The 16,168-nt window shown below is 32.0% G+C and overlaps 1 protein-coding gene across 7 annotated transcripts in view; it reads right to left on the bottom strand.

Annotated features, from left to right (window-relative positions):
* The window catches only part of LOC114332468 (kinase D-interacting substrate of 220 kDa B), a 239,411-nt gene that overhangs the window by 31,818 nt on the left and 191,425 nt on the right, over positions 1-16,168 (bottom strand). For all 7 annotated transcript variants that reach the window (XR_007698415.1, XM_050652311.1, XM_050652313.1 and 4 more), the window contains 7 exons: positions 9,524-9,770; positions 7,871-8,036; positions 7,555-7,733; positions 6,852-7,162; positions 6,417-6,590; positions 4,909-5,044; positions 4,510-4,604 (listed from right to left, as the gene is read on the bottom strand). Coding sequence is in view for 6 of the 7 variants with exons in the window: in XM_050652311.1 (XP_050508268.1) it covers positions 4,510-4,604; positions 4,909-5,044; positions 6,417-6,590; positions 6,852-7,162; positions 7,555-7,733; positions 7,871-8,036; positions 9,524-9,770 (1,308 nt within the window). In the remaining variant the exon portion in view is untranslated. The remainder of the gene's footprint in view (positions 1-4,509; positions 4,605-4,908; positions 5,045-6,416; positions 6,591-6,851; positions 7,163-7,554; positions 7,734-7,870; positions 8,037-9,523; positions 9,771-16,168) is intronic.

The following is a 16,168-nucleotide window of genomic DNA, read 5'->3' as shown; positions in this document are numbered from 1 at the left end:
ATTACTCCCCTGAGTTTGTGATAAGTTATAGTCTACTAGGTACCTAACTGCAAAAATCTACCGTACCTACCATGCCAATGGCCATTAGTTGTCGAGGCATTAGCTAAATAAAAAAAAATTTACAATAAACATCTGTTTAAATATGCTGAATAGTCTATTATGACGATCCAAGAAAAAATTTGTCACCGATTCTCATATTCGTAATTATTTATTATTTTTTTAAACCTTACATTTTTTTAAAAATTGAAATAAATCAAAACACCCTGTACTTAGGTATAGTCTAGCTTATTTTTAAGGGCAATTCAAAAATTTCATCAGGTGTAGGTTGTTCCATAAAAAAATATATCTTTAATATACCACTCTTTTTTGAAGCACCCTGTATAATTTACATTATTTTTAGATTGTAGTGTTAATGTCCCTGTATATTTCTATGAAGAATTTTTTATTAAATCAAGTCGTTTTCCGTACAGACACCAAGGCGAATAAAATGAACAACCCTGTATATAAATAAACATATACTATAATTATATTTTAATATTTATTCACAAATTTATAATATTTTTAAATATTTTTAAATATATAAATTTTATGAAAATATTTATCAAAATATATTAGTGTTAACGTTGTAAATGGATGTTGAATAAAAAAAGTCGATTTTCCAGAATTTTCCGATTTTTCCGGTCAATGAAAATGAGCTAGTTGTTATTCTTTCCTCGAGTTACCCCAATTTAAAAAAAATGAAGGCTCTACGTTCTCTGGAAGCTGAGATAGTGTAAAATTTTTCAAGCGCTCCAAATTGAAATTTCTATTCGCGGTGTGCAAGTACTTGGAAGGGAAACGAGAAACGACCGTGCGCGAGTCGCGGAGAAATATTTCAAATATCTTAAATAATTCATATTGTCAATTGAAATTGTCAAATTGACGTATATTTCATACCTTCTGTCATTGAAGCAGAAAAATTATATATTGCTCCACAATATTGATATGATATGCAATTTATTATATAAAGGTAAATTTAATTAATTGTATTTTGCTTGCAGTACTGCATTTTAATAACTAATTTTATTTACTACATACAATTGTTTACGTTTGCATAACATAACCTGCATCTTATTTTTTCTTCTTATTATTTTTTTGGACTATGGCCTTGACAATTATCCAGCAACCAGGACTAATATAATTGGCCAATATAATTAAAAGTGCGAATAAAAGTACAGAGCGTAGAAATAGAGGTCGCTTTGCCGAACTTGCACGGTCACAATAGCAAAATCTAGACGCGAGGACCTGGACTCCGACCTTCTTCCATATCACACGGTCCCAGCTAAGTCAGCGTGAGTAACTCGACTCTAAAGGGTTATTACTCGTTTCAAATAGAAGATATTCCGTACTTATCAATCGTAATATAAAATATAGATATTTGTTATCATTATGTAAAAATTTCTGCTCTTAATATTTATAAACAATAGATATGTGATTTTTCAAAAAAAAAGTATAACTTGGCTATTATTGGTCCTAGAAAGTTTTTTTCTGTTTTAATGTGACTTTTTTTACCAGCTTTTTGATACAACCAGCTATAATTAGATATCATAAAAAATGACAAAGATATTCTAATTGTTTATAAGAAAAAAACTCACCATTTTTTTATCGACTTGTTTAACAACATTTAAAAAAATATATTCTTTTTTTACTTTATTAGTAATTTGAGTCTTTATAAACTCATTCCACTTTGCCAAAAATACGACTGTTTAAATATTCGATGTCTGGGATAAACATTTAACATAACTTGTAAACTGACAACAGATCTTCTCGAAATTTTGTACACTAATAAAGGCATTAAATTACCTCATGATCAAGGTATAAATAGTTTCTTAGGGCCTGCCTATTTGGTAAAAGTTATTACCATTTAGAAAATAGTGCAAAAATGTGGTTTTTTGCAAGTATCTCGGTTAATTCTTTATGTATTTTAACTTATAAAAATTCAAATTATTCGTTTTTTCATGATACACGACTTTTGTAATACAACTTTTGCTGTAAATATGATACTAAAAATACTATAGGCAAAAAACAATATTTTCTGACTTTGGCCTTTGTTTATAAAAAAATGAGGTCGATTTACGAGTACCTCTGTATGTATTTTTAATAAACTATATCCCCCCTACGATTTAGCACCTTCAAATACCTGTATTGATTTTTACCCTGAAATCGCTCATATTTATTTTTCTAGCCTGGTGTAGTATTAGACTAGAAGCTCTAATATACTTCGTTCCAAACCCTTTTTTTCGTGCGTCATTAATTTTGACGTCATATACGATTTTAAGAATGTCGCAAATCATTACATGACATTTTAGTTAAATCTGACACTGACAATTGTCAGAACATTTATATTTATATAAACATCAATATTTATACAAATATATAAAATATTTAAAATAGTTTAATGTAAGATTAAATAAATATAATATCAAATTTCACTATACAATGCCCGAATAACATAAAATATTTACGACATAAAATATTTATATTTACGTAGTTGATAAATTTCTAACCTACAAATTACAATTATTGTCATTTTACCATATGATCGATTATTTTTGTGCCAAATTTTCTTACTCGGCTCATTGATTGGTTATCTAGTTAGAGTATTGTAATCGCCAACCAATTGTATTGCCATATCCCGCCAAAGAATACACAATTTTCTAAGTTCAATGTATAATAATCACAGAGCTACGTTTTTTTCTGTCACTTCCAACTGTAATACGTTACCGTTACAGAGAATTCGATAATCTGTGACGCAGTGAAAAAAGTGTTTGGGACGGAGTATACCAATTGCATCGTGTCAGATTTATGCAATTGGATGAAAAAAAATCTACGCAACCTGAGATTTGACAATAATGAACTCTAAAGAGCACAAGACTTCTTTATTGAGATTAATGAAAAGAGAAAAGACAGGATTTGGTAAAAGAGATCACGTGACCAAGTTTCACAGACAAGTATTTTCTTGCCTGAATTAAAATATGAAGAAAGTATTTTCTATAACATAATGTTGATGTAAATAATACTAAAGGGCTTCAATTTCAGATAAATCATAAATAAACTTTTTAAAGACAACTAAATTCAAGAACTGTGTTACATTATTACATTAATAACTTTTAATTTAAAATATACCTTACTGTATTGGAGTAAACTCTAATCAAATAAGAAATAAAAACAACTTGTAGATACAAACGTACCTGATACTAAAGTGGGCATGCAAAAGACAACAAATACAAATTTTGTAATACAGTGAAGTGATTTTTTAATAACTACACAACTACTGTACGGGCAGAGTCAACTCAAAAATTCTAACCTTCTGCAGTGAACTGCAGAGTCAAGTTTTAGATACCTCCTTTGAGTGAATCGAAAGCTCGACGTAGAAATTGGAAACAGTAAATTTGATATTACCCTTCTAATAGTATAAAAAATATTGCATCAAGGTTTATTCTTATTTTTAAACAGTTAGAATACACCATATAGTGTAAGTTCACGTTCTTATTCAAGTTTTTTATCTGACTCTGCCTCGTTAAGTACCGATTGTAAAATATTTTGGCTTTGAAAACTATTTTACAATCTAATTTTTATTTCAGATATATTTAAAATGGTGATAAAATTAAGTGAATTTGCAAAAAGAAGCAAAATATTGTAAAATATATTTTTTATGACGACACTGTAAGAATATGTGAAAACTGTAATAGGTTCCTGATAAAAAAATGAACACCCTTGAATAAACACAGCATAAAAACAAAGAAAAGTTAATTCAATTTTAGAAATTACATGAAAGTCTCAAAGGACTGGTATCTTCACATTATGGAAGTAAAGTTTTTATATTTTTAAAGTTCAGATGTTTAGTATCGATATAACAATCTAAAATTAACGTGTTTTTGCAAGCATGCAATAAAAGACAGTTGGGAAGGTTAATAGACCAGGACAACTAACTTATTGTAAACAAAGAAGAAAAGTTACAGGCAGGAAAATTTACTGTGATGTAACGAATACTGTTAACCTGAATGGATTCAAGATATTGAAAAGTGAGGTGAAAAGATATGAATCAAACGAAAGATGGGAAAACAGAACGTGATGAAATACCATTGAATTTTTAAAAGTTTTCAACGAGAACAGCCTGAATGTAATGTTGGAACTATTTAATAAGATATAAGACACCCGTCAAATTCCATCGGACTGGTTGATGTCTACATACATTTGTGACCCTTCCCAAGAAATCAAATTCTAAGACCTACAGTGAATATCGCCTTATAAGTTTAATGGGCCACACCGTTAAAGTGTTCTTGCGTATTATCCATTCCAGAATACCAACAAAATTCAAAAAAAGCATAAGTAAAACACGGCCCAGCTTTAGAAATAGAAATAAACACTCATGAATATAGCAAGACATAAAAAAGGTCATACTATCTCTCCAATTTATTTATTTATTAAGATATTTTAGATTAAAAGGGCTACTTAGCTAAAATTTACCTGTTTTTCTATAATACTTTGTTTTCTTTGTGGTCTTTGTTGTCCATCTTCTGGTACCTTTTCTTTCTCACTTGTGTTTATAGATTTATTGCTATCTAAAAATAAATACGAGTTCAAAAATACGCATTTCAAATTTCCAAGAAAAGCAAAAGAAAGATAATAATAATAGTAGTAGTTTTAATATACCATAAAATAGTATTATACCAAATTTTTATCATATTGGATTTACAAAGCTGTAAATAAATGATTTTGTAACGTGTTCTGTGTTTCAGTTCTTTACTGTTTACTTTCTAGACATTTACTTTTTATCCAAAAATATCTCAATAAGGAACTCAACAATTCTGAGTAAAGTAGATTCAATTTCCTTTAATTTTAATTACAATGTATTTTATGACTTACTTTTTCTTTCAACTTTTGGAATTATTCTAAATGGTTTTATTTCCTCTTGATGTAATACACTGGTAATTTCTTGTTCTCTTAAGATAACAAGCATGACTTTGAACATTTCCCAATCGCCAAAATTCATCTTGAGTAACTACAAAATAAAAAACCATTAATAAAACTCTTGTAATCTCATAGTGCCTTTAAATCATATAACAAAAAATGCATAATTTCGAGTATCTCAATATAAAGAAGGTTTATTTATCTGTGAATAAACCACAAATATAATCTGTGATGTTCTGAAGCTATTTCCTTGTGGTATTTTTATAATTAACTATTTAGATGGAAAATAAGCCACAATTAAATTGAAAAAAATAATTTTATTAACGTTTCGACGCCCAAATTGGGTGTCGTTGCAACATAAACAAAAATGTTGTTGCTTAGTAAAAAATTCTTCTAATAATTTATTTAATCTGACTCATTTATATCGGCAATTCAGACATATATTATACATTTTAAAGTAGAAGACTTTAAAATGATATTGCCAATAATTATGAGTTGCGTTCCTAGGACGACTTTTCTGAAAGATAGTTCATTCGATTACATGAAATTAACCCCAACCCAAGAATATCCGTCACAAAAATAACATAGCATGTGATCTGTCTTTAAAAAGACAACCAAATTCAACGGTGACATTAATTGTCGAAACGTTAATAAAATTATTCTTTTCAATTTAATTGTGGCTTATTTCCTATCTAAATAGTTAATTATAATATGTGAGATATGAAAATGCATAGATAAATTGAATGATTAGAAAAAATTTCTAGATAAATACAGGGGTGTATAAGTCAGGCAACAAATTTGCATTTGCAAATTTGCAGCGTCAAAATAAATTTATTCAAAGAAATTACAAAAGGCATTCGAAAAAAGGTTACTGTAAGTGTTCAAATTGATGCCCATCCTGATCAATGCATTTATTACAACGTTTCATAACGGAGAGACAGGTCCGGTGAAGCACGTAAAGCTGCCCGCGAACATCTTCAAATTCTTCTTCAATTGCAGTTCGGAGGTCGGGTGCGTAGTCCTCTTGCAAAAACGCTGTTCTGGAGAAGGCCCAACAAGAACAAATTACAGGGTGTCAGGTCACATGACCATGCAGCCACTCAACGATTCCTCGTCTGCCTATCCATTCTCCAAAATGAACATTAAGGTACTCTAGCACACATGCCACGTAGCTCGACGCCCACGTGCTATCATGACACCGCCACAACTGTCTGAAGCACGAACATGCTTCGTTTTAACCTTTTTCGCCAGCTTTGCCAGACTTATGAGCGTTGCGGACTTATGCCGATTTTTCGAGAGCGTTGCCTGACTTATGCCGAGCCCCGTATATCCCAAATTGAAGCAGAAGAACCATTTGTACTATATTCCCAGTATTAAAGACCGTTTAGAAAAACTCTAACAGACTCTAATCTCTCTAATTTACTGTGAATCTATAAAACGTGATATGAAAATGATAATTTTACCTTTTTAAGTTCCTCTAAATCACAATGTAACAGCACCCTTCCGTTTATGTTGTTATCCTTAATAGTCTTGGTATAATCTCCTACAGCACTGGTGTTCAGATCACTCATGTTGGATAACAGCTTCGTAACGCCATCTACGTTAAGCGTTGAAAGTTTTATGTCCAAAATTTCGGGCTGCAGAAAACAAGAAATGTGATTAATAATTTATATATTATAGTAGATTCGCTGGACCTTTGCCCAAATGTCATCATTTTTACTTATACATAGAAAGAAGTAACGTAAGAATTAGCTACTATTAATGAATTAAATGTCAATTTAGAGGTTACAAAAATTGTTTCTATACCAATATTGCTAAATCTCAAAAGTTATGTAAAGAACTTCATTTATGATCTACGATTGATATCTATGTATTGGAATAATCTTTATATAACGTACCTCAGCGACAGTTAAAGGTGCCAACGGCATAGGCGGTCTATAAACCATAGAATCGTTCCAAGGTTGTGACCAGCTGGACATAGAAGGAGTCATCTGTTGCATCGGCTGGCCCATCATTGAAGTTTGAGGAGTACCATGATGAGTCATTGGCGTCATTTGAGGTTTCGGCGTTGTTCTCATTCTTCGCGAGAGATTCGTTCGTGGAGATACCCATTCTGAGTTGTTCCAACTGCTCATGCTGTGGTTTCCTGACATGGAGTTCTTGATGGAACCCATGACGAGCCCGTCGTCTTCTAAACTTTGAGTTTCTTCTAGAAATATAAAAAAAGGATTACAATTTTATTTTTTATAATTTTAGTGAGTCCAGACGACTATCAACTGTGTCAGGCTACGGCTTGATGTCAGTTTTTGTTTATGGTGTCTACTACAGACTCCGGTGTAAACACTGGTGTTTCACCAGGTTTACATCGTGTGGACGGACTGTGTAACGTTTGTAAATATGATTAGTTGTTGTTGACGTTTTTTATTTTTTTTCAAAGGTTCTATTTTTCTTCATATAATCGGTTTATTTTAGGAAACAAAAGTTTCCCTTCAATATATTTTCCCTTGCGCTTAAATTACAGTGTAAAATAACAGATTTGATATAAGAATCAATAGAAATATCAATATGAAACTAAAGGTTACAATAATTCTCGTGTCTTACCTTTGATAACCTTCTTTAAATATGGATCCAAGTTGATAGTGAATGGCAGGAATATTTTGAGATCACTGACAAGAAGACTTGACCTGTGGTAACTTAAAAATATGTCAAATTTTCTTTCGTCTCTGTCTAATTCTAGAAGTGGCTCAGTGTCTTTGACAATTGGAATATGTGGGCGTATTCTGAAATACAAGTAAAATATAATTGGTAAAGAATTAAAAAACATAAACTGATGCTTTCAAATAGTTAAAGTACTTTTTTAGTTATGTTTCATGATATTTAGTAATACGTTTAACACTTGTTAAGTAAATTTACTTACTTATCGTAAATTGACTTCAAGGATGTATTGTCGTCTAAAGAATCTTCGTACATATCAAAATGGTGAATGATCCAGGAAGTCCTAAATGGCCATTGCTCTGTAATATTGATCCACGAAGCTAATCGATACCAGTTAAAATCTATTTGGAATGATTTAAGTAATCGGCCTAAAAGATGATACTTTGTTACTCGTTACTAACGTTTATCAACAATTTACGAATCATTTTCAGTCACTCCTTACTATATGCTTATTCAAATGAAATCATCTTTGGTCAGGTTAGCCTTGAAGCAATTGTAATCAGTCAACTGACGTACTAAAATGTTAGTTATGTTTGTAAACATCACAGTGATCAGGTCCTATTGTAACGGAATTTAATTCAGTATTCAAAAACATCTAAAAATTTTTTATTAAAAAATATTAATTAAAAAGATTAAGAGTTCTATATTAATACGATATTGTTTTGATTACATAATTACCACACACCCACAGTAAATTCTAACAATTCAGCGTAAAGCACAGGACTTTGATAATGTATTTACAAACTGACATTGATAATATATAAACAAACGAACGCATGTATAAAATGCATATTCAATTAACACGGGAGGATTAATTATTCAATCTACTAAGTTGGGCAGACGTCGTCATCAGCAGAATACACTTTTTATTGTATTTAGTCACCGAGTAAAGTAGATGTGGTTAACTAAGAGTATTGCTGACAACCAAACCCACATAAGGATAAACTATCCCAACAATCATCATACTAGCATTTGTATTTACCAGTGATTTTAAGTAATGTGACTTAGAAATGGCGTTTGCTGTTAACCATTCGTCCAAATATAATCAGCGTGCGGTCATTCAATTTTAGTGTGCTGACGATTTGTAACCATTGCAAATTCATACGAGAATGCAAGTAGCGTATGTAAACGCATGTTTTGCGTATCCAACTGTCAAGGAATGATGTCGAAAATTTTAGAGTGAAAGACAGGACATGAATAATAAGCCGTGACCAGGTAAATTGCATCAACAGATAGGAATGTGGCATGTTTGGAAGACTTGATTATAGAAAATCGTCGAATTTCAATTAGAGTCATTTCAAAAAATATTTGGTTTGAGTATAGGATATGTCCATAGTAACGTACACAAACTGGGTTACAGCAAAGCTTCTGTAAAATGGGTTCCTCATCTTTTGTCAGGGGACCAAACAAGCTTGCGTATGGGTTTATCTTTGCAACATATCACGGAATATAGATAAGATCTCACATAGTGTCATTCTTCTGCACGACAATGGTCAGCCTCATGTTACCAAAGCAGTGAAAGAAAATCTACAATGAAAGATATCGAGGATATTAGAGCACCCACCCCATAGTATCGATTTATCGCCTTGTGATTTTCAAACCTTTGGGCAACTGAAAAAGGCGCTAAAAGGTAATCGTTTTCAGTCGAATGAAGGAGTGCAAAATGCCGTAAAAGGATTCTTAGAGCACCATTCACAAGAATTCTTTAAGCAGGGAATCGGTTGGTGAAACAATGGTATAAGTGCCTCCATTGTAGTGCTAATTATTTGTAGTTATAGTTACCACTAACTTTTTTCTGGGCCAAGGATGAGTTTCAATTGAACAAGCCTCATAAAAACAAGGAAACAACTGTTACCTGAAACATACACAACATTCATCAGTCTTCTCATCGAACGTGGGTTCACATCGCTGAAATAGTCATCAGTAAGTAACATCTTAGTAAGATCCTGAGCGCCACCTATCCGATTCAGATTGGAACCGATCGAACTTGCTACAGATTCGGACATTTTTAGTTTCCTCGACCCTTTTCTTCCGGGGAACTTTCCTAGATTTTCTGTACTGGACATCAAAGCTTTTTCGTTGGACAATCGTCTGCTCGATGCCTAAAACGTGAGAAATAAGTAACAAGAGGTACAGACAAAACTAATTTAGAGAATGGCAGGTCCATAAAACTTGGGTAATGGCGAATGTTCAATTTTTCACATGCGAAAAACAATCTAATATTCTTCGCTGTATCATTTTATATTCCTGGGTAATAATTCCTACTCCCATTCTACTCCACTCCTTTAGAAATACAGACATTTTTGAACACTGTAAAGGAAAGACACTATCTCTGACTTCTCCTCTTGAAGTGAAAAGTCGCTTTTTTCGCTCTCGTGTACTCTCTTAGTACTAACCACTGGTACCACGTGCTAAAATAGCGCAAATCTTTCTGATACCGCCTCTCGTATTGAAGAGACGCTTTTTTCGCTCTTCTTGCCTATTTGTTCCCGTATAGAGTAAACTTACTTTTTCGGTCTCTCTCAGTGAATGACTACTCAAAAAGATACAGTACAGTGAAAAAATACCGCTAATCCGATAAAGACAATTAAACTTTGTACGGGAAACAACACCCACGAATGAAGACCTATTAAGCGATTACAGAAACCTACTTATCTGAGTACTGCGAGTGTATGTAACAGTGAAATTGGTAAGCTTTTGATAAACTTAATTTAGATATCGTCTGATAATTTAGAATTTAGAAAATTGATGAACCACGTAATAAGAGAACTTTTCAAAAGGAGAAGGACATCGTCAGATTTACCAAGGCCTAAAGACTCAGATTGATGGGGCATCTAGAAAGGAGAGATCCAGAAGCAGTTATCAAGAGAATCCAAGTAAACCAATTAGGGACCAGTAACAGGTAAAAAAAGGGGACGTACAGCTATGTAAAAACTGGAGAGGAATAACGCTGTTATGTTCCATAAATAAAATATTAGCATTTATTGTTCACCAAAGAATCAACAATATAATAGACACAACTCTCAGAAAAGAACAAGCAGGTTTCAGAAGGGTAAGATCCTGTATAGACCAAATTTCGACGGCAAGAATCATCATAGACGAAACTATAGAGAAGAACGCAGGCTTGATAATGGCCTTTATAGACTTTGCTAAGGCCTTCGACAGCATAAAACATACAGCCGTGTGGAAAAATGTTAAAGCTAGATAAATTACCTCCTAAGATCATTGGAATAATCAAAATTATATGACAAATACAAAACATGTCAGGTACTGCATAAAGGGCAAATGACAGATAAAATAACAATAGAAGTAGGTTTAAAACAAGGTTGCATACTGTCACCTTTTCTCTTTAATATATGTCTTACCCATATACTGGAAAAAACCATTAAAGAAAAAACGGGATCCCTTGGAACTACCTTCAGAACAAGAAACTAGCAGATATGTAATATGCAGATGATGTCTGTTTCGTAGCGAACATAATAGATAATATGAAGAGCATGTTAAGGAAGCTAGAGGTAAAATCGGCAGAAGTGAGTCTTAAAATTAACACGAACAAGACAGTAGGGATGAGAATAGGAGTATCTAACTGTGACAAACTATACATCAACCAACAAGAAATAAAACAGGCTCAAGCAGATATTAAACAGAGAATACGAAAAGCACAACATGCCTTTGGAACCCTCGCAAATATATGGAGATCAACACAGATTAGCCAAAATACTAAAATAAGACTATTTAATAGTAACGTGAAAACTGTGCTACTTTATGGGAGTGAAACATGGCCAATAACTGACGGAAATGTAAATAAAATCCAAGTTTTTGTAAATAGATGTCTACGTAAAATTCTAAAGGTATATTGGTCAAATACCATTACAAATGTAGCACTATAGAGGAAAACCAAACAAGAACCCATCAGAACAACAATAAAGAGGAACAGATGGAACTGGCTGGGACACACCCTGAGGAAAGAAAATGCAGACATAACAAAACAAGGACTCAAATGGAGTGCAGTAGGACGAAGAAGCAGAGGACGCCCGACCAAAACATGGAGGAGTACCATTGAAGAAGACTACAAAAGTATGAAGAAAACGTGGGGAGAAATAGCAACTATGGCCAGAAATAGAGGGGAATGGAGAAGCTTCGTGGATGCCCTATGCTCCTTCACGGATTAACAGGATTGGATATATATAACAGGTAGACCACAAGAAAGACCCAAAAGAGACAGGAGACCAGATAACAGAGGATCTTAGGAAGAGAGCACTTCGAGAATAGAAATCCATATGCAAAAAGAAAAGAATCGAGAAATATTGTGGAGAAAGTCAAGTGATAAAACCAATTGTAAACCAAAAAGGTAATGCGGATTGATTCCCAGCGACACATGAATCAGAAGAGTCCAAAGAGGGCGGCATTCGCCCCATCAGGATGTAGATGCCATGATGATCTAGATTAAGAGGTGGTTGGACGATGATGAAGATGAGCGTTCCGGACGGCTTGTGAATTCACAAATGAACTTAAACTTGGTTCAAAAAGTGACCGAAATGGTTCGTACAGACCATCGATGAAGTATTAGGGATTAAGTCTTATTAAGATACTCCTAAACTCCATTTCTCCGACACTAAAATGGCGATTGGGCTTTGCAACCAAATATATTACTCTGGGCTAATTAGCAAAATACAAGGAAAAGTTATTTACCAGCAATTTTATTGCTGGAATCGAATCTTATGATTGTATATATTAATAATATAGGTAAGCAAAGTCCGCAGATAGTGTGCTCTTTTTTTAATAACCAAAATGGCGCCCGAAAATCGTGTTTTTTTCAGTTTTTGCTCTATAACTCCAAAGATTTTAACTTTACACCAAAAACACCCAATTAAAAATACACCGTAATTAAATTCTGCATAGAGACATGTTTTCTCCAATTTACTTTGACGAAAATTTTCCCCGGAAAATGCGGGACATTCCAACAAAATCTTTAATTTTCAACTAAAATTTTAGTTAAGTAATTGTTTACCAATAATTATATAACTTGGTAATATAAAATCTCTTTTCGTATAGATTATAATTCCAGAAGCCGATGGAAATTGAATGAACAGTTTAGCAACAATTGAATTGTTAATTAAAAATTTACGGTCGCTATAATAACCACAATAATTATGATACATAAGACCCACATAACAATTTCATGTTCTTAGTAGATTCATAGAACATACTTTTCAGAAAAAGTATATACTGAGAATGTGCGTAATTACCATTGCGAATGTGCAGAGCAGATACCGAGTATATACTACATTACAGTACTTAAACGTTCTATGTATATACTTAGAATGTACTACCGCACTTCTTTTCAGTATATACCAAGAATGTTCTTTTTAGAACATTCCAAGGACGTGCTATAAACCTTCTATGTGTATACTTAGAACATACTACCGCACATCTTTTTAGTTTATACCAAGAAGGTACTTTTTAGAATATTCCAAGGAAGTGCTATAAACCTTCTATTTATATACTAAGAACGTACTACCGCACATCTTTGTATGGGAAGAATATTATATTTTTAAGAATATTCTAAGAAAGTGCTATCAAGTGCTATATTGCTTAGAAGTATGTTTTCAGCATCACCTAATCTCATCTTAGGTTCTACTGGTTCTACCAAATATCTATTTACATATTTTAATTGCAAATGAGAATGTAGTTAGTACCTACATTCTACAATATTACTTAAAAAGTAAGTAGGTACATATTTATAAATTTTAGTTATTTATATAAATCATTATATAATATTTAGCTAAACTAAACTATGCATAATAAGTAACTAAAATTTATATAATACTTATATGTACTTACCTATTTAAGTAATATTGAGTTATCAAAATAGATTATATGTATTTTGAAGCACCGCAAACAAAATAAACAGATTATGTATGTTCTTTAGTCCTAGTACTACATCATTCGCCTTCATCCTTAACACTGCCTGCATAGATCCATAGATGATACAAATAATGAAATAATGCCTGTTTTCTTTTTCATATTTTACGGTTTTTTCCTATCCCTGATCCATTCAGGTAAGAATAGAAATGGTCAGAATATGATGGGGGTGGGGGAGGGGTTATGAATGTATTGTTGAATAACAAAATCGGTGGTCAGTGTTGCCAAACGGAGAGAAATTTCCCTTTTTGCGGGAATTTTCAACATAAAAGGTGATAAAGGGAAAAAGTTAACTCAAAAGGGAATTATTGTTCCAGTCCAAATTGTAAAATATTAAGAAAAAATCAAAATATTTGAAAATAATTCAACATATCTTCTCAGATTTTGTAAACAGGAGGGAAGTTTTTTTTTTATAAAAGTGGGAATTTTTAAGGTAAGTTGGCGGAAAAAGCTTACTCGACGGTTGGCAACGCCAAAGCCTTTGGTTGCTTTGGTTGTGCAGTTTGGCACGTTTTGGTTCTGCGAAATGGCCTATTGAATTGAATGTACCTAAATTCAAATTCCAAGGATGTAAAAATACTAATGATTCATGATAAACTCGAAACGGTAAAGTCATTTCAATTATGAAAACGAATTTTTAATAGTATCTATGTAAACGTTAATACAATTAATGTTTAAACTTTTTTACCCTACAACAATTTTGAAATGAAATTCGTCCAATACTACCTACATACATAAATTTTATTAATTATGTATTCTAAAATATAACGAAATTGATAATCTATAAGGCTAATATTATACTTCCTATACATACAAATTATTTTTAAGATATTTTAAAAGTATCTACTTATAAGTATGTGTTAAGAATGTACTTATAAGTATGTGTTAAGAATATTCGATAAAGGTATATTCTAAGAATAAACTTTTACGAATATTCCGAGATCCTACGTACACGAATATACTTAGTATATTCGGTACGAGAATATACTTTGAAGTATATGCAAAGAACATGAAATTTAGAATGTTTTTTAAGGTAGATGCTATGCTTGTACTACACATATACTAAAAAGAATATACTCCGACGAATGTTGGTAGTATATGCTTAGAACATGATGCGAACATCATTGTTATGTGGGGAATAACTATGATTTTTGTATAAAAAGACACTGTACCTATCTAATGCACTTTACAGAATTGAAATTGGACTATTTAAGCGGCCTCAGGAATATTTTAAAATTATAAACAATTTTTTGGCTTATAAACAAATATAATATCTCGGGAAATACTAAATTAAATCATGAAAACGGTATTGGAAAAAAAGCAGCAGGACGCTTCTTTTAAAAGAAAAAACGTTTAATTGTGATGAGTGGTTCCTGAGATACAACCGGTCAAAGTTGACCGGCATTTACGGTCATTTGCAAACAAAAGCAACTTTGACATTTAATAATGCGTTAGTTAGATGGCTCTACTCGAGTTACTTGGGAACACAAAAAGAATAAAGAAAATTGCTCCATGGGAAGCCGAGAAAATGCATTTTTTTAACGTATACCGATTTTGAACTTTGAGATTATATTTTCTCCAACCTAATTTTTGATTGAAATTTTGCTATTTTTGGCGATTTTCACTCGTAATATCGATAGTTTTTATTAATAATTTATGTTATGAGTACTTTAAAGATATGAAAATTGGTGTGGAGAAAGAGGACAAAAATAAAAAGGTGATGGTTTGAAAATTATGATCCCATTGTTTATATCTTTGCCGTAAATGCCGGTCAACTTTGATTGATGCCTCATCACAATTAAACGTTTTTTCTTTTAAAAGAAGCGTCCTGTCGCTTTTTTCCATTACCGTTTTCATGATATGATTTAATTTAATCTTTCAAAAAATACTCTATCTGTTTATAAGCCAAAAATTAGTCCAATTTTAATTCTGTAAAATGCATTAGATAGGTACAGTGTCTTTTTATACAAAAATCATAGTTATTCTTATGTATCATAATTATTGTGGTTATTATAGCGACCGTAAATTTTTAATTAACAATTCAATTGTTGCTAAACTATTCATTCAATTTCCATCGGCTTCTGGAATTATAATCTATACGAAAAGAGATTTTATATTACCAAGTTATTTAATTATTGATAAACAATTACTTATCTAAAATTTTAGTTGAAAATTAAAGATTTTGTTGGAAAAACCCGCATTTTCCGGGGAAAATTTTCGTCAAAGTAAATTGGAGAAAACATGTCTCTATGCAGAATTTAATTACGGTGTATTTTTAATTGGGTGTTTTTGGTGTAAAGTTAAAATCTTTGGAGTTATAGAGCAAAAACTGAAAAAAACACGATTTTCGGGCGCCATTTTGTTTATAAAAAAAGTAGCACACTATCTGCGGACTTTGCATACTATATATATTATTAATATATACAATCATAAGATTCGATTCCAGCAGTAAAATTGCTGGTAAATAACTTTTCCCAAAAATGGCCTATTCGCCGATAATCTGCCCAGACTATATTTATATTTTAGTAATGTTTTAAAAACAATAACATTTTTAATACTAATAAAATGTTGGTAG

Source organism: Diabrotica virgifera, chromosome 5 (genome assembly GCF_917563875.1).
Source record: "Diabrotica virgifera virgifera chromosome 5, PGI_DIABVI_V3a".
In the NCBI taxonomy this organism is placed as follows: domain Eukaryota; kingdom Metazoa; phylum Arthropoda; class Insecta; order Coleoptera; family Chrysomelidae; genus Diabrotica; species Diabrotica virgifera.
Note: the sequence above shows the minus strand (reverse complement) of the source record. Positions and strands in the feature narration are given on the sequence as shown.